This window comes from Bos indicus, chromosome 3 (assembly GCF_029378745.1).
Source record: "Bos indicus isolate NIAB-ARS_2022 breed Sahiwal x Tharparkar chromosome 3, NIAB-ARS_B.indTharparkar_mat_pri_1.0, whole genome shotgun sequence".
NCBI lineage: Eukaryota > Metazoa > Chordata > Mammalia > Artiodactyla > Bovidae > Bos > Bos indicus.
The window spans coordinates 95,247,231-95,272,059 of NC_091762.1; the positions used below are offsets into that span (position 1 = coordinate 95,247,231).

Genomic DNA, 24,829 nt, shown 5'->3' on the forward strand with positions numbered 1-24,829 from the left:
CAGGTGACCTTTAGAACTACAAGGTATCGAGATTTTTAGCCACAAGGGACAGAAGTGTCACTCACGTGGTCTGCGTGAGTGTTGCCCAACAGAACTTTCTGTTACAGTGAAAATGTTCCGTGCTGTCCAGTGTGGGAGCCCCCAGTCACATGTGCACGCCAAGCTCTTGAAATGTGCCTACTGCAACTGGGAAACTGGATGTTTTCAATTTTATTCTATTTTAATTTAAATGTAAAAAGTCACATGGAGCTAGTGGACATGTTACATGACTACGCAGGTGTAAACACAAAGGCTTATTGGTTCATATAACTGAAAATTCCAGGCACATCTGATTTCAGGTTGGGCTGACTCCAGGAATTCTAAGTCATTTGGGCTTATTTTTTCCAGCTGGGACTATGCTCTTCTCTGTGACTTCTTCATTGTACAGGCAGGTTCTCTTGATGTGCCAGCAGGGTGGCTATGGGCTGCCTCTCCCATTTGGTTTCAACCAAAGTCCCATGACAGAGCCTCATTGGTCTGCATAGATCACAGGCCAGTGCCTGGAAACAGGAGTGGGAAGACCCCTCATGGATTAGAAGTAGGAGAGGGGTGATTCCCCCAAAGAAAAATGAGTTGATGCCCCAGAATAAGTGTTGTTGGGAGTGAGCATTAAGGAGATGCCATGGAGGCGAAACAGAACAGATGCTCAGCATAAATGTTTATCATGGTTCAATTCAGTTCAGTTGCTCAGTTGTGTCTGACTCTTTGCAACCCCATGGACTGCAGCACGCCAGGCTTCCCTGTTCATCACTACCAACTCCTGGTAGCTTGCTCAAACTCATGTCCATCGAGTTGGTGATGCCATCCAACCATCTCATCCTCTGTCATCCCCGTCTCCTGCCTTCAATCTTTCCCAGCATCAGGGTCTTTCCCAATGGGTTAGTTCTTCATATCAGGTGGCCAAAGTATTATCATGGTAAGTGGTGAAACAAGTATGAGCCATTATCATCATAGAGTAATGATAACACAGATAAGAGTCTTAGAATCATTTAGATCATCAGAGAGCATCCACTATTGTGAAATCCATAGCACGTATGTCTCAGTGACCCTGATTTTCTCATCTTTCTCCCACCCTTGCATGGAAGTCCCTATTCAGTCACCCTGCCTAGGGCCCAGGCTGAAAGGGACTCTCTGGCTCAGGGCTGGCTTCCCTGGTGGCTCAGATGGTAAAGAATCTGCCTGCAGTGCAGGAGACATGGATTCGATTACTGGGTTGGGAAGATCCCCTAGAGTAGGGAATGCCAACCCACTCCAGTATTCTTGCCTGGAGAATTCCACGGACAGAGGAGCTTCGTGGACTACAGTCCATTGAGTCACAGAGAGTTGGGCACAACAGAGTGACTTTCACTTTCACTGGCTCAGGGCAGGCAGGGCTGGGAGGAGGAGTGGGCTTTCTCTGAGCTCTGACTGTGTGCCTAGCGCTTGTCCTTTCCTCCACATTACACCCAGGGAGGTAGATGTTATCTCCATCAGGCACATGAGAGACACTGAGGCTAAGAGAGGGTGAGAGACTTCCCTGGGCCACACAGCAGTTGGTGACACACACAGGGTCTGAAGACAGTTTTGTGTGGCTCCAAGGCCTCTGCTTTTCCCTTGCTCCTCAGTTCCCCTGAGTAGGCCCAGCTTGCCCTAAGGCCACCTTGCTGTTGAAGGCACTTCCTCAGGCCCAGCCCCTGTGGGCCAGCATTCATCCCTCATCCCTCCCCCTCCCAACAAAGCCTCCGGGAACCTTTTTAAATTAAAGTGATCTAGAAGCCTTCTTAGCAGCAGCAGCAGCAGAAGCCTGCTTGTGAAGTGGGGCAGGCAGCTGGGCCTTCTACCAGGGAAGAAGAGACCTGAGGTGGCCACACAGCTTCTGTGAGGAACAGAGGGAGGGCCAGGCCTCCCTCATGTCAGCAAGTCTGGCTGTGAGTTGGCTCAGTCTTCAGCTCTGTGGCTTTGGGGTGGTCAGCCCCCCTCTCTCTGCAATGCTTTTCTCAAAAGGGTTTCCTGTGAAAGTAGGTAGAGGTTGTGGCACCTCGAGTTCTCGGGCCTCATTCATCCCTAATTTCCAGCGCTTGGCTACTGAAGTCCACCAGCTTCTAGCTCTAGGGAGTTGGCCCGTGGCCACTGCCCTGCGTGCCAGCCCCTCTGCTCAGTGTCTGCCCGTGCTAGGCTGGCTCACCCCGTGGGCCTTGGCCCTCGTGCTTGCAGCCAGAAACCAGGCGGTGACAACTGTGTGCTCAGTGCCGCAATGCGGGGGTCGAGGGGGCCTCAGAGGCAGCCCTGACTAGCCCAGCCAAGAGGACAAGGAAGCCTTCTGGAAAAGATGTCTGAACTGAAAGTCTCGAAGGACGAGGAGTTATGGTGGCAGAAGGACACACCAGGCCAGGAGAACTTCAGGGCACAGGCTGGGGAGCCAGGGGGCTGCCAGGAGGCCCTGTTTAACCAGGTGAAGGGCTTGTGGATGGAAGTGCAGGGGGGCCGTGGAGGGATCTTCCCCCTCTAAGCCACACACTGGAAGCTTTTTTGGGACAAGGACTGTCTGCCTGCACAGAAGCTAGTAGAATAATCCAGCAGAATAAATACGTGGAATCAATAGGCAAACAGGTAACTTTGGGAGACAGGACTCCCCCTCAGGCAGGGTGGCTGTGGCTCTCCATCAGCATGGCCCCATAACATCCCTTAGGAACTTGGATGCCCATGGCTCTCACCATGCTAGGTCGCTGCATCTGTCCTAATTCCTGTTGACTCAGTCCGGGTTGGGGGCAGGGTTGGGGAAGAAGCTCTGACAGGAAGCCCACAGATGTGCCTGGCAACGAAGGGACAGTGGGGTCCCAGGCAGAGGGACAGCACAAGCAGGGGCCTGAGGTGAGTTTAGGGAGTGATGGGGAAGAGTGGCCCGGGGGAGGAGCCAGAGAAGCCAGTCTCCAGGGCCCTGAGTGGCTGTTTGGGCTTTAGCCTGACAGTGGGGGAGCCCTTGTTGCTTGTGGCTTGTATTTGTGCTTTTAGACATCTGTCCTGCAGTCACTGGGCACCCTCACATGCCAGTCCTATTCTAGGGCAGGTCATCTACAACTGAACAAAGCAAAGACCTCGAGGCTCATGTTCTAGTGGGGAGAGAGACAAGAAACATAGATGATGTGCAGTGTGAGATAACGTCAGGTTCTGCTTAAGTGCAATGAAAAACTGGGCAAGGTGCGGGTGCAGGATGTGGAGAACAGTGTGGTCAGGAGGGGCCTGCCTGAGAAGACACCAGGATGGAGTGAAGGAGCAAGCCAGGCTGACATCTCCGTGAAGAATGTTCCAGGCCTGGTAGATGTTAGGACAGGTGTAGAAGGAAGCTGAAGCCATGAGTTGGTATATTCTGGAAACAGCCCAGAGGCCAGTGTGGCTAGAGCAAGGGGGCACCAGTGGCGAAGCTGGAGGAGAAATTGAGGGAAGCTGCATCGGGCCTCGCAGGCCATGACAGAGAATGTGGGCCTTTTCCCTAAGTGTGACGGGGTATCATGAGTCAAAGAGGGACTGCTGTGACCTTATTCTAAAATGTCCGCATGGCAGTGGTGTGGAGAATGGCTGGTGGGGGGCAGGAGTGGGAGCAGGACATCAGTGAGGAGACCACATGGACTAGGGCAAGGCCTGGAGCGGGGAGACGGTGTGGCGTGATAGGGCCAGGCCAGTGGGATTCAAGAGCTCTGTGGGTAGTAAAGTCCTGAGGGCTTGGTGGCTCGGTACTGGGGCCAGGCGGAGGGAGAAGGCACAGGTGACACCAGGAGGTTAAAGAGGGGATGGGGGACAGATTTCACTGAGGGGAGCATCTTCTTAGCACACCCACAAAGACCAGGTTTTCCTCATGTTGTGAAGGGCAGGCTGAGGTGCCGAGGGCAGGCTGGAACTGGGAGCAGCCCTGGGTTTCAGCATGGGTGGGGCTCCCAGGTGGAGATTGCTTTCCACCTTCTCCTAGGACTAGACTCCAGGATGTCCGGCTCCCTTCCCTCCTCTACCCACTATACTCTGCTGGGTAGCAGCCCCAGGGGGTCTAGCTGTGGTTCAATACTTGACCACTGGAGGGCAGCACAGAGCCAGGCTCCTCCGGCGTTGAACTTCAGGCAAAGGGGAGCGGCTTTCAGGGATACATCTCTGAGATGGGGGTGAGGTTGGGGCTCTGCAAACCACCCCTTTCTTGTCAGTGGATCCCTTGAAGCCACACACACCTGGGGTCCCTCCCAGCTCTGCCCCTAGCAGCCCTGCGGCCCCAGGAAGCAGAGGTAGGGTACAGATTCCTTTCTGGCATTGTCTTTGGGATATATGTAAAGTGCCTGGTACACAGCAAGCAGTCTCACCAAGGGACCCTGAGATGAGCCACAACCCGGGTCCCTGCCCCTCCTGGCCTCACACTTCTTGGGTATTCCATGCTTTATGCTACCCACCCATTTGTACCCCACTTACACACGTCTCTGCCCTCCCTTTGATCAGGACGTTCCTTTTGCCTGGAAGGTCCTTTTTCTGTTTCCGTGAATCTTCCCGTTGGCTTTCAAGGGCCCAGTGTGAAGTGGCTGCTTCCCTTTGCATCTTCCCTGAAGCCCCTGCCGCCCCGTCTTTGTATCTCCATCCTGTCCTCAGCTCCGCCTGGCGCACCACTAGTTGCTTGCCGTCTGCCCAGTGGCTTCAAAGTGGAGAGGTCAGGTGCTTAGACATGGCCCATCACGGATTTAACTCCTAGGTCACAGACTCAAGTTGCTTCAGCTTCCTGACCCAGTTTCTCCCCTGGGGGTTGGGGATAATAGTGAGGTTCCAGTGAGGTGTGTGTGCCAGTTCAGGACTGTGATTTGGAGGGCAGGTTGCTTATACCTGACTGCTGCTCTGCCTCACACAGGCCACCTATATCTACATGAAGGCCGCCTACCTCAGCATGTTTGGGAAGGAGGACTACAAACCGTTCGGAGATGACGAAGTGGAGTTGTTTAGGTGGGTGCGGCCATTGCATTCCATTGTAGGTCTCAGCCAGGCTCTGCCCACAGCCACCCTGAGCAGAGGGAGATGGGGGCTTGTCATCCCCAGGGCCCGGAACCCCCAGCCCTCCCCAATCCTCCCCGCACCCCCACTCCTCTTGCTGCTGCTGTTAGAGCCCTTTGAATCTGTTCAGAGGTTTTCTTTCATTAAAGTGGTTTTGTCAACGTCGTTCCCACTGTGCCTCTTTGATCCAGAGTGTAGCACAGATGCGGACACAGGTCCAGAGAGGTTCCTTCTGCCGAGTTAACCTGATACACTCAGAAAAGCAGAGTTGGAATCACGTAAGCAGGATTAAATCTGGCCTCTGCCATTTGTTACCTGTGTCATCTGGGACCCTTTCAGCATCTGTAAAATGGGAATAACAAACTCGGCTTTGCAGGGTTGTTTTGCAAATCAAATAGAGACTAGATTTAAAGAGTCTGCGGTGGGGCCTGGAGCCAGTACATGGTAGCTATTTTTATTCTTACCTGCTCTGCTGTGTTTGCCTTCTGCGAAGGGCCTGGAGCAGGACTCAGCCATGGCAGGCCTGAGGCGGGAGCCTCGGGCTTTTCCCCAGTCATGGTGAGGGTTGGCCCCAACGTGCAGATATGGAAATGAGTGTAACCATTGCTTCCTGGGCTGTCACAGTCACAGGGTGCTGTCATTTACTGAGTGACTTAGTTTCTTTATCTTATGTAACTCTTCTAGAAGATTTGTGAAGGTAAGAATCTGTGGGGAAATAAGAGGTATTTTTCCTCCATCCTTCTAGATTCTTGGCTGAGACCCTCATAATAAGATTAATGGAAAAGCAAACAAAAATTTAATAACTTCTGTATGGGAGGGACCCAGGAAAACTGAGTTGACTCTCTGAAATGGCCCAAGCTGTTACCTTAAATGTCATCTCCAGCTAAAGCAAAAAAGAAGATGTAGTTGGATGGGGAGCCAGTTGTGGGAGGTTTTCAGGTAAAAGAGAGGGTATATGGTTGTTATGCAGATTTTAGTCTCCACCTTCTTCACTGTTAAGTTTCTGGAGAATTAGTCTTCCTCCTCTTCCTGGTCTAGAGAAAGACATCCTTACAAATGGACATTTTCCTTGTAAATGTCTCTTACGAGAAGGTTAAATTCTACTAGATTTTCAGAGCATTTGATGTGTTTGCTGTTTTCTTAAAAATAATCAGCCTAAAATAACCCTTATGCCAAAGACGCATGTTTGGGGATAACAACTTCTCCTTTCCATATCATTGTCTCCATTTTAGGGATGAGAAAGCAGGCCCAGAGAGGTTCCACAGTGAATACGTGGCAGAGGTGTTTGCTGGGGACCTCACAACTAGGTCCAGCTGTTTCCTGGGCCTGGACGGCTCAGGTCACAGCCATACCCCCATGATCGTGGCAGAAATTCAGGGCAAGGCAGAGCTGGGGGGGTGGGGCCCCAGATGTAGTCTTGCTCAGCTGCATACCACATTTTACTCTACCCTTGGAAACAGCTGAGGAGGCTGCAACTCACATGGCCAGACTTAATGAAAGGTTTGTGCTGTGTGGTCTTGGGCAGGTCCTTCCCTTTATGAGTTTTAATCTCCTCTGTGAAACTAGGGTCAGACTTCTGCTGGGCCCTCAGGAAATGGGGGCTGGGAGTAGAGAGGGACAACTGGAAGGCATAGCAGGCCCGAGGGGCGGTGGTGGTGGTCATGTACATTCTCACCTCTAGCTACTGGTGCAGAGGAGCCTGCCTAGCCATAGGAAGTGGTCAGATCTTGCAATAGGGCCTATGAAATTAGGCTGTAGCCGCAGGCTATGAAGCCAACACTCTCATCATATAGATGATGAGGCCCAGAGAGGGGTCAAGCAGAGGCTGGGCAGGTTGGGGACTCTCGGTTCTAGCATTTTCTTGCCCTCTCTCCACCCTCATCTCTTCCACAGAGCTGTGCCAGGCCTGAAACTCAAGATTGCTGGGAAATCTCTACCCACAGAGAAGTTTGCCATCCGGAAGTCCAGACGCTACCTCTCCCCTAAACCTATCTCATTGCCCGTCCCTGCTCTGGTGGGTAGGAGGGTCTTGACTGGTCCTGAACTCATTTGGGATTGTGGGGATTAGCTGAGGGTCAGGGATATAGCCAGTGACCCTGGAGGGTGTGGATGCAGGACAGAGACCTTCATGACCCCAGGGCCTGGAGATGATTTTACAAATCACCTGGCCCTGGGTGAGGGACACATGAGTTTGAGCCTACCTCAACCTCTGAGAAAGCACTGGTCTACTAGGGATGGGGTTGGGCAGACAGGTGAGCAGGCTGCAGAGGCCTGAAAGCAGAGAGCGCAGCTCTCCTAGATAGGCATCTCTCAGCTGTTTGTGTTGCCATCCTGTCTGTTTCTGTCTTGTCACATGATTTTAATTATTGTTTATACTGTTCCCCCATCACTGCCCCGAGCTTTTCTGAGGCTGGGACCCCTGTTACAGTCAACTTTGAAATAACAGTAATTGCTGGCATTGCTACTGGGCACATGCTGTGTTCAAGGCTCGTTACACCCATTGCCTATTGCCTTATCTGATCTTCACAAGAACCCTCTTAGGTGCTGGTGGCATCTCCATTTTACAGAAGGGGATAAAAAGGCCTAATAGATACGTAGGAAGCTAAAATATAGATAAGATATAAGTAGAAAGATGAAATAACTTGTCCAAGTCCCATAGCTGATGAGTTAGAATCTGAACCCAGGCAGTCTGGTTCCGGAGCCCATCATAACTTTCTGAATCACAATTATTATGCTAATTCCATGCATGATCTGAGCAGGCATCAGAGCAAGTTCTAGTTTGTTAAGAGTCCTTGTTATTCAAATAATAAGGCAGCCAGAAAGGTAGGAAGGGTGCTGCTTCAGAGACCTGGCTCTGCTGCTCACTAATTGTGTGACTTGCATACAAGGTCCCCTTCCCCTTAATGTAAATATCTACCTTGCCCATTTCATAGAGCAGGTATGAAAGTCTGCTGATAAAAACTTATTAAACACTACAGAAATTAACAAGTTCAGTATTTATGTAGAATTTATTTTGAGCTTATATCCTGAATATCTTTAAATAAATTTTGAACTATTTTACAATTCAAAATATACAATAAAGCTTCATCAAATTGGGGCATATGTTGTAAGGAGGGGCAGGGAAAGCAGCTAACCGGATATTTAGGGGAGAATTTCCGAAACTGTAACCTGCAAGATGCTATGTGTGCATAAGATTATTTCTGTGATTAAATACATTTGGGAAAGACCGGCCTGAACAAAGTTTACATACTGTAGACCTTCTTGGAGCCTTTATATGCTCATCTGCATGGTAGGTCTCCGAGAAGAAGCTTGAAGATGCAGTTTATCCCTGTTATTTAGCCACAGAACTCTTTTAGACCATGTAATGATTTAATAAGTACTTGTCAAAACTTAAAGTCCCTGCCTAGAACATAAAAAAAACTATAAAAAGTCTTTCTAGAACTTTATGTATACAAATCACTGTCATGTCCATTGCTTGGTCTGATAGTTTAGGAAATGCTAATCTCGGCTAACTAGATTAGAGTTACTAGAATGAAAATTTAGTATTCTGAGCTTCCTGGCAGTTAAGGCAAAGAAAGAAATCATGTTTCATAGATGAAAACTCAGGCCCACTGCCTTAGTGAAATAGGAGAGAAGGTAACTTGGTCTTAAGCCCCTGAAGAGCTTACGTCAACTATGACTCTTCCAATACAGGAGGCCGTTAGCTGGAGCAAGGAAGACAACTCCTTAGAGTAGGGGCATGACCTTGTTCTCAAAGGATGGGGAATTTGGACAGAGAGATGGGGAGAGTGCAGACTAGTGCCCTAGGGACCCAGGAACAGAAACGTAATTGAAAACTATATGAAAAGAGTGAGAATACGGGTCCATCTTAAATTCTCACAGGGGTAAGGAGAGATCTCAATCGTAAGTAAGAGATAAGAATCTCCATCACTCCCTCAAGCCTTACAGCTTCAAAAGCTGGGCTGAGACTTACCATGGAAGATTAGAGCTAGAAAGGGCCTTTAGTGATCCTCATCTGAGCTACACATTTTATAGACGGAGAAGCTTGAGGCCCCACTGGGGAGGAAACCTAGGACTGATTTGCTCCCCTGCCCCTAGGAAATGATGTACATTTGGAATGGCTACGCTGTGATTGGGAAGCAGCCGGAACTCACAGATGGGATCCTTGAGATTATCATCAAGGCTGAAGAGATGCTGGAAAAGGGCCCAGGTGACTACCCCAGGCCCTTGAACTGGCCAGGCTGGGTCTGACCACAGGTCTTTACAGCTGAAGTTTCCCTCTACCCAAAATGTCCTTCCTCACTTCTCTGCCCTGGTAATTGTCCTCTGCCTTTCAGTAACAGCTCCTCCAAGAAGCTGTCCCTTGTCCCCCAGGGAGCATCAGGGCCTCTGCTGGGCTTCCACAAGCCCCGAGCTTCCTTCAGTCAGTCCTGATTTCACTGCATTGTCATCGTCTCAGTATCTGTCTTTCCTCCCCAGATGTGCGCTCCCTGCGGACAGGGGCCATGTGTGAGCCATCTCTGTGTCCCCAGGGCCCAGCAGAGTAGGGGCTCCATGAGTGTTGAGAAAATGAACAAAGCTGTCTTCCCTCACTCCCCTATTCTCAGAGAATGAGTACTCAGTGGATGACGAGTGCTTGGTGAAGCTGCTGAAAGGCCTGTGTCTGAAATATCTGGGCCGTGTCCAGGAGGCTGAGGAGAATTTCAGGATCATCTCTGCCAAGTAAGTGCCTCTGTGGCTGCTGTCACTCCAGATGGCCTACTGCTGGGCCCGGGGCTCCAGGGTGGCATTTTCTGGGTTTCTCTTCCCATACGCACACATGCACAGTGCCTGACTCTGGCCTGCTCCTACTCGCTTCACATGTACTAGCTTCTGTTTTGTGCCAGGACCCTTCTAGGCCCAGATCATTCAGACCTTGTCCTCCAGGGCCACCAGAATGCCCAGCGACAGGAGCCTATCTGCAGTGTTTCCTGTGAATGGTGCCCCCTGGAGTTTGTAACTGAGACTGTCTATCCTTGGGGAGTACAGATATTAGAGAGACAGCTATAGGTAACTTAATCTGGTATGGTGAGGGCTGTGCCAGAGGAAAGCAGAGAGGCCAGCAGGTGCCAGGAGGAAGGACCTAAACATAATGCTAGACGCCAGGAAAGGCTTTCCAGTAACGCCACTTCAGTTGGCAAGTTTATCAGGCAGAGAAAGCAAGGAAAGAGGAGTTTTAAGTGGAGTAGGTAGAGCATGTGCTAATGCCTGGACACAGGAAAGACTTGAAGTCAGGTGACAGCGGTCAGTCCTTCCCTGCTTAGGTGAAGTCCTAGAGGGAAAGGGTTGCAGATGAAATAAAGGGCGGCAGTGGGGAGTGGGGTGGGGTTGGGGACTGAGGTGGAGGTGGGCCTAGGACATGACGTGAACCATAGGTTGTCAGGGACTCAGGGCCCAGGTGCAGAGGACTGGAAGGCTTTGCTGTGGTTCTTAAGTCTTTCTAGGGCTAAATAGTGGGAACCTTCCAAGTTGGAATTCAGGTCAGAAAACCCCATGAGACCATGAATTGGATCCTTCCATTTGGGAGACGCTCAGGAGGAGTCTGACGGACGTGCCCAAAGGATGTCTCAAGAGAAGAGCCTGTAAGCCGTGTTTTCTTCTGTCCTACAGTGAAAAGAGGATTAAATATGACCACTACTTGATCCCAAATGCCCTGCTGGAGCTGGCCCTGCTGTTTATGGAGCAAGGCAGAAATGAAGAGGCTGTCAAACTCTTGGAAACTGCCAAGTAAGGCTTGATTTGCCTTGGTCTGGCCTTTGTTCCCCATGAGCTCTGGGGAGGCAGAGGTGCCAGGCAGCAGTGTGAGAGGGTGCTGGCAAAGGCAGTGTAGGCAGCCCAGAGGCTGGGCCCGTGTCCCGGGGGAACCCAGTTCTCACCTGGTATAGGGAGGCTTCTTCCCTAATTTACCAAAGAGGAATTGAAATCCCAGACTCAATGACTGAGTTATCCAGGGTCACACTGCAAGCTGCAGGGCTGGTGTGAAGGTGCAGGTCTCCTGCCTTCTAGCCCATGGATCTTGAAATCATTCCTTCATACTGGGCCCCAAAGGACCAAGAGTGGTTCCAGAAGGCAAGATAACAGGTAATCCCTATTAAATTTAAGCCCAACTCTTTCTTTAAACAGAGATAGGGCTCAGCCTTTAAAAACATTCCTTGGCTAGTGGGTTCCCACAGCTCAGACTAAGGGAAAAATCACAACCTGGAGCAGCTTCACATGTCTGATTCTCTGGTCTCTTCCAGGCAAAACTATAAGAATTATTCCATGGAGTCAAGGACACATTTTCGAATCCAGGCAGCCACACTCCAAGCCAAGTCTTCCCTAGAAAAGGGCAACAGATCTATGGTCTCATCAGTGTCCTTGTAGTTTTGTGCAGCAGTCCCAGGCTGGAAGACAGAATCAGCTGGACAGAGCTCCTGGAAACATTTCAAAAAGAACCCCTCCCCCTGCCCTGCCTTTGGGGTCCACCGGTGCTCCAGTGGGACAGCACGACATAGGTGTCTGTGCAGAAGTGAAGCCAGCATGTTCACCAGTGCGGCCAAGGGCTTCTGTCAAGGCCGGAGCAGGTGGAGCTCCCTGCCTGCCCTGTCACACATACGGGTACTTGTTTTTCACTGTGATGTTAAGAGAATGTATGAACAGTTTACATTTTCCTTAGAAATACACTGATGGAATCAAAGTTGGCTTTGGGGAAAAAAAACCACCAACCAACCACCTGTATGTAAATCACTGTTAAGACTTCAGCGAGGTCTCAGCTTCCAGGGCTGGAAGGACCCAAAAGAGGATCTGGACCTCAGGCTTCGAGATTTCTGAGGGCTAAACACAGGTTTCACACAATCCCACTACCTTACTTCTTACAGCCCCTTTGTAATTCTGCAATTGAAAAAAACAATCAAACATGTATTTTTAGTGAGATAATCTTGAGTCCATTTGTAGGAAAAAACATCAATTCCCACTACCAAGGAATGGTGATCTCGAGGCCTGAAGGAAAGGGAGCCCTTTCTGTGCCAAAGCCAAGAAATTTCGCAGGTAAAGTTTCTCAGACACTAGTCTGCTATACGCCAAACTGAAACCACTGGGAATGATTTATGAAAGATAAAAAATCTTCTATACTTCAAAGTACATTTATTTACTAATAGCATTTTTCTTAGAATGCTTATTCTTAGCCTGTTTATGTATGTTTTAGATTTTTCAGTTAAGAGAAAAGCTATATTTCAGTAATAAAACTTATACACTTCAGAGATCATGCAACATCTATTTCAGTAAAATACTTTGTTGCTTGAATTCTTGGGCAGGGCAGAAAGTTTCAGTCAGAAGCTATATGGCCCAAGCATGTTTTATTTAGACAACCTAATGTTTTAAAATTTTCAGAATAAGTTAACAAACATTTAAAAATGGGGAGACTTCACAAATAAATCTGGTTTCTGGCTTCTTACTTAAAAAATCTGGCAATACTGGGCCTCATTTTCACAAGGCAACAATCAGATGGAGCTGAGTAGAAGCTCTTTTCAACACTTATCCTCTGGCCCTTTAAAGTGTCTGACTAACTCAAACACACAAATGCAGTTTCTGTAAGGGAAGGACCAAAGACTTTTCCCATCTTCCAGCCTGCTGTATTTAGCAAACACTTTTAAGCATATGCTAGGGACAGGGTGGTTTAATCAATTAATATACAACCAAGTTTCCTGTGACTGATACTGAATGAAGTTATGGGTTTTAGGTAAAGCATATTCTCATTTTCGACTGAAGAGACAGTCAAAAGATCCTCTTTTGCACTTAGTGTACTGTCAGAGCAGAAATGCTACCGAAGGAAAGCTCCAGTATCTTGCTAGAACTAGACAAAAGAATGCTTTCCACAAAGGGCAAGCTCTCTCTCTTCCACAGCCTGGATGCTGGGTGCCCAGCCCAGCAGGGCAGGTGAAAGGGGTGAACTGGAGCTAGGCTGCTGAACAGGGTGGCGTCTTGGCCTCCCTCACAAATCAGAATGCTACCATTGCAGTATAAAAGCAGCACTGGTCACTGCATTCCAAACGTAAAATTGCCGTTTACAAAAACCTTTCTTCATCTCAGTGTTCATTTTAGGTGTTTTTAAACTCTTCATGCCAGGGTGATGTCCTAGTTGTTGCTGTTTCCTTCTGGGCGTCACGAGTTAGCCCCCCAGCACCTTAGCGTCTGTCTGCTGCCCTGGCTGCAGTCCTGTCAGTTTTGTCTCCCTTATCCTACCTGCAGCTTGGGCTCCGCCCTCAAACATGCTTGTGAGGGAGGTCCAACGGTTAGGACTTGGTGCTTTCACGGACGTGGCCAGGGTTTGATCTCCTGGTCAGGGAGCTAAGATCCTGCAAGCTGGATGGCCAAAAACAAACACGTATGTGAAGGAAGGTGAAAACGCTGGGTGCCTACCACCACTGTATCCTTGTGCAGAGGCCTCTGAAGGTGAAAATGCTGTCTTGAGATTCTCATTGTGTCTTGAGCCATTGCTGGTCACTGCTTCTCTAACACTGCAGACCTTCCTAGCACATCTGCCCTAGAAAGGCAGCTGATCGGGTGAGGAGATTTCTGGCCTCCAGGTAAGGAGACCTAATTGCAGCCCCTGCTTTGCTACTACTGCTTTTTCAGTGTGACCCTGGGAGTCATGGAGCCTCTAAAATTTAGTAATTTGAACTAGATTAAGGCTCTCTCCTGCTGTCAACAGTTCTAATTCTGGTCAAGTCTGTTTCTGGGCTTTCATCTCCAAAAAGAGGCAACGGATCTGTACCTTCCTATCTTTTGTCAAAGGCTTGTGTTGCCAGGTGGCTTACCAGAAGTGATGATAGACCCCCTCAATCAGGGGCCTCTACAGTGGTCCAGGACACCCAGAGAGCAACTAATCCTCATTTGCGGAAAGTCTGAGTCCTTGCCACACAGAGGAACTCAGGGAGCAGCAACTGTGTAACATGCTCTGAACAGGCTCTTGGCAACAAAGTCTACTCTGCCTCTCACTGGTCCCGGGCCTTGAACTGGCAGGGTAGCTTCCAGCAGTGTGCTGGTCCCTATCAGCTCTCCCATATGTTGGCAGGATTCCCTATTCCTTATCTCTCAAGTCAGAATAGGAGCGTTTCCAAGACAGCTATCGTCATTCACAGCAAAAAAGCCATGACCCGACAGCGAAGCCAGGACTCTGAAAGGCCAGCACCAACCAAATACTTGGCTCAGGTCTGAGTGGGAGATTCTCAGCAACTGAAGGGAGCACTGGGGGATTTTAGAAAGCCCCAGCCTGCTGAGTGCCTGAATCATTCAACAAGGGAATAAAATCCAGATACTTTTCTCTGGAGTGACTCCCAAGTTGATTTCTTCTAAGATGGTAAGGAGTGGAAAACAGTCTTCCTCTTTGCTTCAAATTTAGTCCAGCAGTGTGCCTTCTCAACAGTCCTGTTATGCCCTTAGCACCATCACACTAATTCACTAATAAATAAATGGGAACCTCTCACCCTCACCCTCAGATGCAGTTTTCCAAGGCTGGAAAGTGCCTTTCTGCTTGAGTTAGCACAGCTCTGTGGAAATCTGGTGCAAAGTTCATCACTGTCTGGCAGGGTGACTGAAGTAAATCCACAAACAAGGAGCCTCAGGGCCTTAAAAATCCATTTCGAAGTGAGCAGTCTATGAGTTGCTTCCGCTGTCTACTTAGCTCTTAAAATGACAAAATATAATCGAGCCCTTACTTTGAGAAGATACAGAATTACAGATGATTGCTGTGGACGTCTAAATAGTAAGTGCTACTTACCCGTTGTGAGTCTAAGTAGTCTGCACGTATCTAATCCTCAAAAACCGCTCTAAGAAGTAGGGCTATTACTGCCATTTTTCAGATGAGAAAACTGAGACACAGGTTAAACAACTTCGCTAAGACCAGACAGCTATTACACATCAGAAATATTTGAAGCCAAGCAGTTGAACTCTAAAGCTCATGCTTTGCTAAATACTGGTCAAGCTTTCCAATTATTAGCTTCAAGTTGGATCTGATTTAATTGACTCTTGGGCCACTGTTAAGTAAGGAAAAGGTACTGGCTAACAACTCAAACACTAGAAATCCTTGGCTTGGAGTGCATGGAATTATGTCTGTGTGGCATGGTTCCCCACATGGCACTTGGCATTATGAGGTAGGGGCAGGGTCTAAGTTGGACAAAGGCAATCCTTAAACAACCATATTTGCTCATAAAATTAGGATGCTGGAGGAAAATGTATGAGCTAATCCCAGTTGAAGAGGTAGAGTTCCAGCCAGCTGTTCCAGAGATGGAACGTGAACTGATGCAGAGGCTCTGGCCTGGACTGTGGCTTGAGTCCAAACCATATGCTAGAAGAGATTTGGTGTAAGACACTGAGAGGTAGGAACACTGGCAAACTTAGAAGCATATGATGCTGAAGACACTCTTAGAATTTAAGTGCTTAAGAGCGCTGGCTGGCCAAATATTTCACATCTGTGGGTCAAAGTGGTTCATGGGCCAGAAATCTGTTGCCCCTGGGGTAGAGGTGACTTGCAGACATCTATAGAAAAGAGGTAGTGAACAAATCCATAAGAGAAAAGCCTGATCTACTAAACATAGCAACTGTAAGTTCTATTATCTACATGGGATAGTGGATATAAGTACAGCTTGAATTTAAATTATTTTACTGCCTTGAGAATCAGTTTACTCTTCTATAAAATGGGGCTAATGTCAGCTGCTTCACAGGCCTGCTGAAGATAAAAAGAAATCAACTAAATAAATAGCCTAACTAAACAAACAGCCCCTAGTATATTAAGGTACATGTATTGGCCCACATGAACTGTGGGAAGGCAGTGGTGAGTCTGGCCTAGGGGATAACTGAATCAATGGCTCAAGTGCATCCATTAGGTCTTTTCCAACCCTTCACTTTGTTCGTGTTAGATGCTCTCGAACTGACTCTTCTGCATGGTGGTTCAGACCTTACATCCTTATAGCTTTGTAACCAGAAGAAAAGGGCTCCTTAGTATGAAAAATCCCCAAATAAGGACTCTTGATTAGTCTGACTTGGCTCAAATGTTCCTCCCTTAGGCTGGTGGCTTCCCAGCATTAGATATCTGAGAATTTGTTAGAAATGCAAATTACCAAGTCCCCTCCTTTCAATGTAGGGGTGAGGTTGAACAATCGCAGTCCTCCACGTGGATCTGATGCACACTGAAGTGTGAGAACTACCTTGCAAAGGCGTGAGGTGCTACAATTGGTCCATCTTCAGTTACACACTTGGCTGGGAGTTATTACTAAAAAACACGGGGTACTGGGCAGACAAAAACATGTATCCACTATACGTCCTTTCTTTCAAAAGCTGATTCCCAGGTGAAGGGGCAGTCCTGATTAGAGACAAGGCTTACCAGCAAGCTGCCCACTCCAGAAGAGCTTTGCCTTTGTCCTCCTTGCCACCCTCAAAAATCTTTGTAAGATCCCTACTTTCCAATGGGAACCTCCTTGATGGTAGCTTCCACTCCATTAGAAATGCTCAGACTCCCTGCTTTCTCCTTCCCTTCACTTAATAAATATCTGCTGAGCACCTAAATGTCCTGCTCTTACAGAAACAAATGAAAGTAAACAAATTAGGGCCATGGAATAAACAGGGACTGTTGGTACAGAGGATAAGAAACCAGCCATCAAACAATCTGGGGAAGTGAACCACAGGACAGAAACCACAAGAGACCTGAGACAGGAAGAGCTTGGCATTTTAAAAAGCACAAAAAGTTTAAAAAGTAGAGTATTATTAAAGGAGAGAGGCAGAAAATCTATTATCTCCATTAAGGAGCTTGGATTTTATTCTCCAAACAACAGAAAGCAATTAAAAGCTCTAAGCAGATGAACGACATCATCCAATTTACTCAACTATTTTAACTGCTGTGTGAACAATGTACCATATAAGGTTAAACATGGAAGTCGGGAACCCAGTGCCATGCCAAATGTCACCACCACCAATTGCTCCTGCTTCATGTGAATTGCCATTAAAACACCTCATCTTCTCTTCACCAGCTATGACACTTAGGGGGAGGAAAACACTTTCAATATGCTAAGTGATAATCAGGCTCTAAGTGTCCATGTGAGTTGGCATTTCATGTTCTCTACTCTTCATGAGAAATCAGCAATGCAGTTTATTGAAATCCAAACCCATAAACGTGATTTCTTAAAGATAGCTTCAATCTGAAAATGCCCAGCTAGCATCCATCTCACTACTTAGAAGAACGGTTATTATTCCTCATATCAAAATAACATTATAGTGATTATCAAGGGCCATGAGGAAAAATAGTTTGTGGAAAACAACTTCCCTTCGGTGCATACTCTAAAATTGTAGCCATTAACTTATCTGTACTTGAGTTCAGCTACCCTCATGGAAAGAGATCACTATTCTGCATTATTTCAAAGGTGAGACTGGCTTTGATTCTGTAATTGGCAGAATGTAGCTTATTCCCATACCTCTGGTATGGATAGTGCTGGGAAGCCAATCTCAACGTCTTTCCGCTAAGATAGCCCAGGCTTCCCAATTCACATAACACCTACAACCTGCTTTTGGATCCAAAATGACTAGATTAACTACTATATGGCTCCCAGAGAAAAGGGAATTTTCTCGTAATCATTCAGAGTTCACTACTATGACCAGACTCCTGAAGTAAACCCTCAGTTGCATTTTTCAACTTCTTTCTCTCAGCACCAAGAAACAGTCAATAAGCACTGCTTACAGTGTGTTCAAGGCAAACAGGCAGTGCTTCTCATTTGATCACAATCAGTTTTAGATGCCTAAAATCTGGACCTTATTAATAATGCTGCTTCATTCACTATGCAGACAAAAACAAACTTACTGTGGAAAGCATCCAAGATAACTAAAGTCTTCCAGTGGACATTAACTCTTCTCAAAAAACAAAAATAGAGAAGTCAGTACCTCTTAAAGTTTCCTTAAATTCTTCAGTCTCTCAGTAACATTAATTAGATGTATCCAGTTACTGTCCTGGGCTGATGCACATTGCTCAGGGCGATAATGTAACGAAGAACAATGTGGACAATTAAAAGGTGCAGGTTAAGTACAAACCCCTTTTGTAAAATTTTACTGAAGCCTCTTAACAAACGGTTTATGGATCAAGAAATGAGTTGTAAAGGAATTTATCTGCATTTTCTGTTCCCATGCAAGAAAATGAAGGATAAATCAAAAAGCAAAGTCTGGATACCTGTTATTGGGACAATCAAAACCTGAATAAACAATCACCCAATACTGATGTTTTCAGACCCAGAGGCTCTCAGAAAAGGCATTACAGAGTACATTTAATATTCCCAAATTACATGTGCCTCATTCATACTAACTTCTATATGGCATTTTAATACAAACATTACTGTGTTATAATGTAACTCTTAGAGCTTAAAAAACCATGTATTTTTCTCTAGTTAAAAACAATAATTTATGTGAAGAGAAAACAAACCGTCCACTTAACTTTCCCTAAATACATGAAGTGGACTTGCTACATCTTTCAAACCACTCAGAAAAAGCATCATTTTAAGGTGTTTTATATAATGTAATCGAGCAGTTAACAGTCATTCCCATTAAATCCTTATGTTTCACTTGAAATTTCTACAAACTAAAGCTCTGTCTAAATCCAAATTATGAGCATTAATTAAATTACTGCCTGGCCATAAGCAAGTGTCTGTTCTGACAATACAGAACTGAAGAAAAATTCGCAGGCCATTTCTTGATAGCTCTCAGGTCAGTCACCTAACAGTGGGTCAATCAGTAATGACATTTAGTGCAAAGATGAAATTTTGTAGCTGGACATTTTTACTCCACACTTTTTAATTTAATGATGGCAAAATATTTCTGAAGTGGGACCAGGAAGAAATTAGAAGGAATTAAACTCTGTCCTCCAAAGGAGTAACAGAAGGCAGTCAGAATATGACTGAATGACCCTGAGGGCTCCCATGGCCACCCTCACATGATGTGGACAAGCCGCGCCGAGCCTGAGTCTTAGGGAAGCCTAGGAAAGGGGAGCTACACGGGACGCAAGCAGGGGCTACAAACGATCTTTTTCCCGACCCAGTAAAAGAACAGATGACCTTTAAATTCAGGTGAGTAAATTTAGTATTACTTCAGGAGATACTAACCAAAAACCCACTTTTTCTCATGTCCACTGGTTTCAAATTTAAAGGCTTAAAAAATCAGCTGATTAGCTATGATGCACTTAACATGCAAGTGTCAAGTGTCCTCAGCTGACTCTGAGAAACTGATCTGCTAGCCAATGCCTTTGTAAGCAAACATGGCCACCAACTGTCTACATTTAGGAATTATGCCAAAAAACTTACCTTTTCTATTTGCCATTTTCAGTCTAAGGACCACAGGCAGTTTTACTTTGTACTCCTTTATTGTTAATCCTTTTTAAAAATGTATGCTTCCCTAAAGAGGAGCTTTGCACATAGAGAACTTGTTACTTCGATGCTCACTATATATTCTGCTTTATGTCATATAGACACCAAAAGTAGTTGGGAGAGTCAATACCTGTTATAAGAGATGTCTTATAAAGAACACTCATAGCATTTAAAAAGTTTGTGTGAACCAAACTCCAAGTATCTGAAAGTATTTCTTCTATGGTTTACATTTAAAAGAGTAAGATTCTTTTATTTTTTCCTGGTCAGGCTTTTCAGACATTTCAAATCCTACAGCCAAGCCTGAACACGTTTTACCCAATCCCAATTATGCTGGATAACAGGGTAATATGCCTATTATTTGCTTTAGAAAATTTAGAAGCTACCAAGCGTCTAAACTTATGATTAGATGATAGTAAAAGCCAAGCCATAAAAAATACTTCCCCCAAAGTTTATATATATACCTAGAAAACTAAAGGCAATTAATTAAATTTATACATGTGTGTTCTGAAGAAAGGATTAGATAACTTGGGAGAATTGATTCTTATGTAATCAATTCTAACTTTAGCCCTTTACAACTGTATTATAACTTTATTTAACTTGGTAAAAGCCAAAATTGATGGTTCCTAACATGGTATGTGGAGATCAAAATTAAAGAATACAAAGTACCTTATTAAAAAAAAAAATTCAGCTCAATCTTGGTTCCCTCAATATTACCGCCAAACTTCTGTAAAAGAAACCTGTTAATAAAGAAAGACTAATAGCAACATAGAAGATGATTAAAAAAAAATGTTCATTTACCAATTTTGACAATCTAGAAAAAAAGAAAGTCTGACTATAACACTTGATGACAGACATCATGTTTAAGTAGAAAACACAAAGATAAAAAATATCGCTGAAAATATTGCACAACTTCAGGTGTTTCCTCCAAATTTGCTTTATGTAATTGGATATAAATTAATGAACAAAAACTTAAGCAAGATACATGTAACAATTTAACAGAACCTGATAATCTATAATTTCTTTCAATTTTTCTCAAACTCATCATGGGGCTCATAAGAAAATTAACCAACATGGATACTGCTACAGTTGAATGTCAAATCTTTAAGTGCTTATAACATACTTAATTCTTCTATAATACAATTATGAAGAACCCTTCAAGAGACTTGACTTGTGTTTTGTATGCAGAAAAGTGTTAAAGAGTCAAATATTCAACTCAATACAAAATAATAAGAAACATTTCTGATTTGTTAAGGTTGAGATTGCTTCTCCTTTCGCTAATGAATGATTTTTTAGTTGTAATTATCACTGAGCCAAACAAATATGTCACCTTCTAGTACATAACAAAAAATAAACACATGCTAAATGGATAAAACATTACAAACTACATCTTTGCTAGACCATCTCTACCTCTAACACTTCAGAAGCTTAGAGTTTCAGAGAATTCCTACATTTAACTGCAAGAAAAAGATAAAGTCCTTTTTTTGAGATCACAACTATGATGTCATGTGGTTATACAAATTCTGCATTTGTGTGCAAAACATTAATTAAACACATTTATCTTAATTCTCCCTGCTTAGAATTGTCAGTCAACTAGCAGGACTTTCCTTCCAAGAAACAGAGACTGAGATGTGTTTTATGTAACTTCAATAACCTCAGCAATACAACAAGAGATGCAGTATCCTTTTGCTATGGTTCAAGACAACAGGGAAGGTCACAGGAAAGAAAAAATCAAAATTGTTACAACTGAGAAACTTTCTCAGTTTAACCATGTTGCCACTTTCATTTTTACATAAGCATGGTGGCATAATTCAAGCTGAATAAATCAGAATTCCTAATATTTAAAATTTACCTTGACTTTTAATTATCACCATATTAACAACCAAAATAATTATCACCATATTAACAACCAAAATAATTAGATGAAACACATAAGAAAGGCTAATATTAAACCTGACTTCACTAGAGTTGGTTTCTTGACACATTAACTGATTTTTATTTTAATAGAAAAGGGATAGTGCATCTCAGTTTGCTTACAAGCTAGGAGATCACTTTGAATTCTGCATTTCCTAACTGCAAACAGATATAGCACTTATAACAGGTTATAAATAAACTGGTTTTCAAGCATAGAGCCAGCCCCAACGATAATAATACACTATTTAAAAAAGACCTAAGGCAATGAATTCCATTTCCAATGGAAAAAAAGAACTGTGCAAACAAGCTTAAAACTACTTTTTTTGTGCCAGTGTTATAAAATGTAGCTTTTAATAAAACCTTGACCCAAATGCCAGCAACTTCAGAAAAGAATTTGGGTGGGGGAGAAGAAGAAAGTTATTTCATTTAGGAAAAAACAACCACTATCTTTTTCCTAATCTTTGACACACACAATTGAAACATATACAGCTGCTGTAACACTTTACACAATTCCTATGTACTGGAGCAATAACAAGATCTAAATACAATTATATTTTTAAACACTGGGTCAAGGCTTTACATAAAAATACCATCCTACTTTTCCCCCTAAGTTTCTAAAATATCACGTACTTTCCCCAACATCTGCAGCCATTCAGGAAATTTTAGGAAACTTTTGTGCATGATCTTAATTCCTAATCCCTGGCTCTTTGGGCTCAGTGACAAAAGATCAAAACCACCAAAAATGATGGTTCACTTGAAGTCAGATGAGAGACCCTGGCTCAATTAGTCTCGTAGGACGAAAGCAGTGCTGCATCAACTGGCTCCATGCAGGAGGGGCACGTGAAGGATCTCATCAACCAGTCATCTATACAGTCCAGGTGATAGATGTGCATGCACGGCAGAAATCGAATTGGGTCCCCATAAACAAAGTCCATCATACAGATCACACACCTGTTGGGGTGAGGGAGAGAAATGAGAGAGTATTTTTAGACAAGTGATCTATCTAGAATACTCTTTAAAATCCGTATTACAAAGACAGTGTTAATATGAACAGACAAAAACGGCTTCCTGTCATTCTATCACCTAAGCATCCAGACGGAATTTTTTCTTAGCGTTATCCTGCTACAATCTCTTATTTCAATCACCTGGGAATTTGAAGAGTTTGAGAGCAATCAACAAAGAGAAAGGTATCAGATAGGAATCAAGTCCACTGCTAGAACAGTGCTTGTAAAAACAGCTACATATTACAGAAGACACCTTAAGGAGGATGTGAAGCTTTAGTAGATAAGAAACCATGTTAGATTAATTTTATTTGAACTGAGTTTTCAGTGTAAGCCCAGGAAGCTTTCACTTTAATAACTACATATAAATACAGAACCACTAACCCTAAATGGTGCTACAGCTCAAACAGCCAAGCACAGCATAATAAATTACTTTATGTCTGTGTTGGTAAAGATCATTCTTAACCTACAAGGAAAATAGTTGTTCTCAGGGATTCTCAAACAATAATGAACTCTGAAGGAAAAATCTCCCTGAAGTAAAATTTTATATATAACTCATCAGACTTAGTACAATTATTCTATAAATTAAGAAATAGATAAGATTTTCCTCATATCACTAAAATCCTTAGCAAACAATTTTAACCTCTATATAACCTACCGAAGTATTCCTCTATTATTGTTTTTCACTAACTAGAACTATGGTAACTATCTCTGCACATAAAACTCTGGGAGCTGAAGTGAGGTACATATTCTAGGATAGGTCTCTAAAATTAACTGTCTCAAAGGGTTTAGATCTAAAGGTCCATGAAATATTGCCAAACGGCTTTACCAATTGACTAGGCCACCAGCAATGCTGGTACTAGTTCACACTTATTACACGGGTAAATAATTTTTAACTGACATTAACTGTCATCCAAATGGACACAGACAACCTATAAAATGGTCAGAATTTGTACCATCGTTTATTCTTTTTTATACGAAAATTCTTAATTTCTACATCTAAACAAATTTTTGCCCAGAATTCATTAAATATCTGACTCTTAAAATGCAACAGAATATTTTTAAAAAACAAATCTCTGAAGAAAGACCTTTGAAACATGTATAAATTAAAACTTACTCCCGGATCTTTTTTTCTGATCCATCTCTTCCAGGGTCATAAACTCCTTTAGGCAGATGCTGTATAAGGCCTATTCTTTGAGCTATCCTAATTTGTTCCTCTTCAGTCAGCTGAGTTGCTAGGCGAGTCTGGCTAGGTGTTGGATGATAGACCGGAACTGGAACTTGTTCCTAAATTTTTTAAAATGGAGAAAATAATTATTTTTTAAAAAATCTGTTTTCTAGGTAATGTTTTCCTTTTGTTTCTTCCTTTTTGGGCTGAGGAGGGGACCTTGGAGAGGGAGGAAATTGGACAAATACGCACTGGCATCAAATTCTGTTAACCCTGCCTTAACTTTAGCATATCTGACTTACTGTTAAAGGATATAAAAACAAGGTTTACAGTAAAACTGGCATGGAATGTTAGTTGAAGTATTTCCATAGGAAAACCACATAACACAGACATATTCATTCCTGATACACAAACATAAATCAATGTAATTAATTAACCAAATGGACTGTATTCAATATTCTGTAGGCCACAATGGGAGTTTCATGGTCTTGGTATATATCATTATTTACATTAGAACTGGCCATTACAGATTCTTCTCATTTGCAAACTTGTTATTTCTTTCCATACAGACAACAATCTTAAAATTAATTTTTTGTTTATTTGGAAAGATGAGACATTATCGCAATAAATTCCTGTAAAATTAGGCTTTGGATATGTATTTGGATATGATGATCCAGTGAGCCAAATGAGGCCACCTTCCTTCCAAATGGAAAACACATTCGAGGACTCAACCATGAATCATGCAGTACTGTAGTACATATTAGTTGAAAAAAAAAAACCATGCATAACTGGACCTGTGCAGTTCAAAGCTATGTAGTTCAAGGGTCAACTTTGTTCAAGCAACTGTATTGCTTTATTTTTCTACTCGCTGTGCTGTGCTTAGTTGCTCAGTCATGCCTGACTCTTTGAGACCCCATGGACTGTCACCTGCCAGGTTCCTCTGTCCATGGACATTCTCCAGGCAAGAATACTGGAGTGGGTTGCCATGCCCTCCTCCAGGGGATCTTCTCAACCCAGGGACTGAACCCAAGTTTCCCACACTGCAGGTAGATTCCTGTCTGAACCATTAGGGAAGTCTCACATTTATGAGATAATTTTATTCACACTCTTTATACATTGTTTCAACAGATATCTGAGTATCTGTTATGTGCTAGGTGATGGGGAGTGAAGTGTAAACAAAATAAAGTTCCTTGATTGATGGAGAAAGCTACGTTATTAGATAAGATACTCAGAAAAAACCTCTGATGAGACATCTGGGAAAAGATCTCAACTCGATGAAAACAATGAAGATAGTTCATCTC

General features: G+C 44.2%; 2 protein-coding genes across 5 annotated transcripts in view; one reads left to right on the forward strand and one right to left on the reverse strand.

Moving 5' to 3' along the window:
- The window catches only part of TTC39A (tetratricopeptide repeat domain 39A), a 50,618-nt gene extending 38,302 nt beyond the window's left edge, over positions 1 to 12,316 (forward strand). For all 4 annotated transcript variants that reach the window (XM_070786554.1, XM_070786553.1, XM_070786556.1 and 1 more), the window contains exons 13-18: positions 4,895 to 4,986; positions 6,928 to 7,048; positions 9,133 to 9,244; positions 9,642 to 9,756; positions 10,684 to 10,800; positions 11,313 to 12,316. In XM_070786554.1, coding sequence (XP_070642655.1) covers positions 4,895 to 4,986; positions 6,928 to 7,048; positions 9,133 to 9,244; positions 9,642 to 9,756; positions 10,684 to 10,800; positions 11,313 to 11,436 — 681 coding nt within the window. In that variant the 3' untranslated portion in view covers positions 11,437 to 12,316. The remainder of the gene's footprint in view (positions 1 to 4,894; positions 4,987 to 6,927; positions 7,049 to 9,132; positions 9,245 to 9,641; positions 9,757 to 10,683; positions 10,801 to 11,312) is intronic.
- Positions 12,317 to 20,366: 8,050 nt separating this feature from the next.
- RNF11 (ring finger protein 11) overlaps positions 20,367 to 24,829 on the reverse strand; it is a 47,221-nt gene continuing 42,758 nt past the window's right edge. Inside the window, exons 2-3 of the mRNA XM_070786557.1 lie at positions 23,478 to 23,647; positions 20,367 to 22,310 (exon numbers count right to left, since the gene is read on the reverse strand). Of these exons, the coding sequence (XP_070642658.1) occupies positions 22,139 to 22,310; positions 23,478 to 23,647 (342 nt within the window). The 3' untranslated portion in view covers positions 20,367 to 22,138. The remainder of the gene's footprint in view (positions 22,311 to 23,477; positions 23,648 to 24,829) is intronic.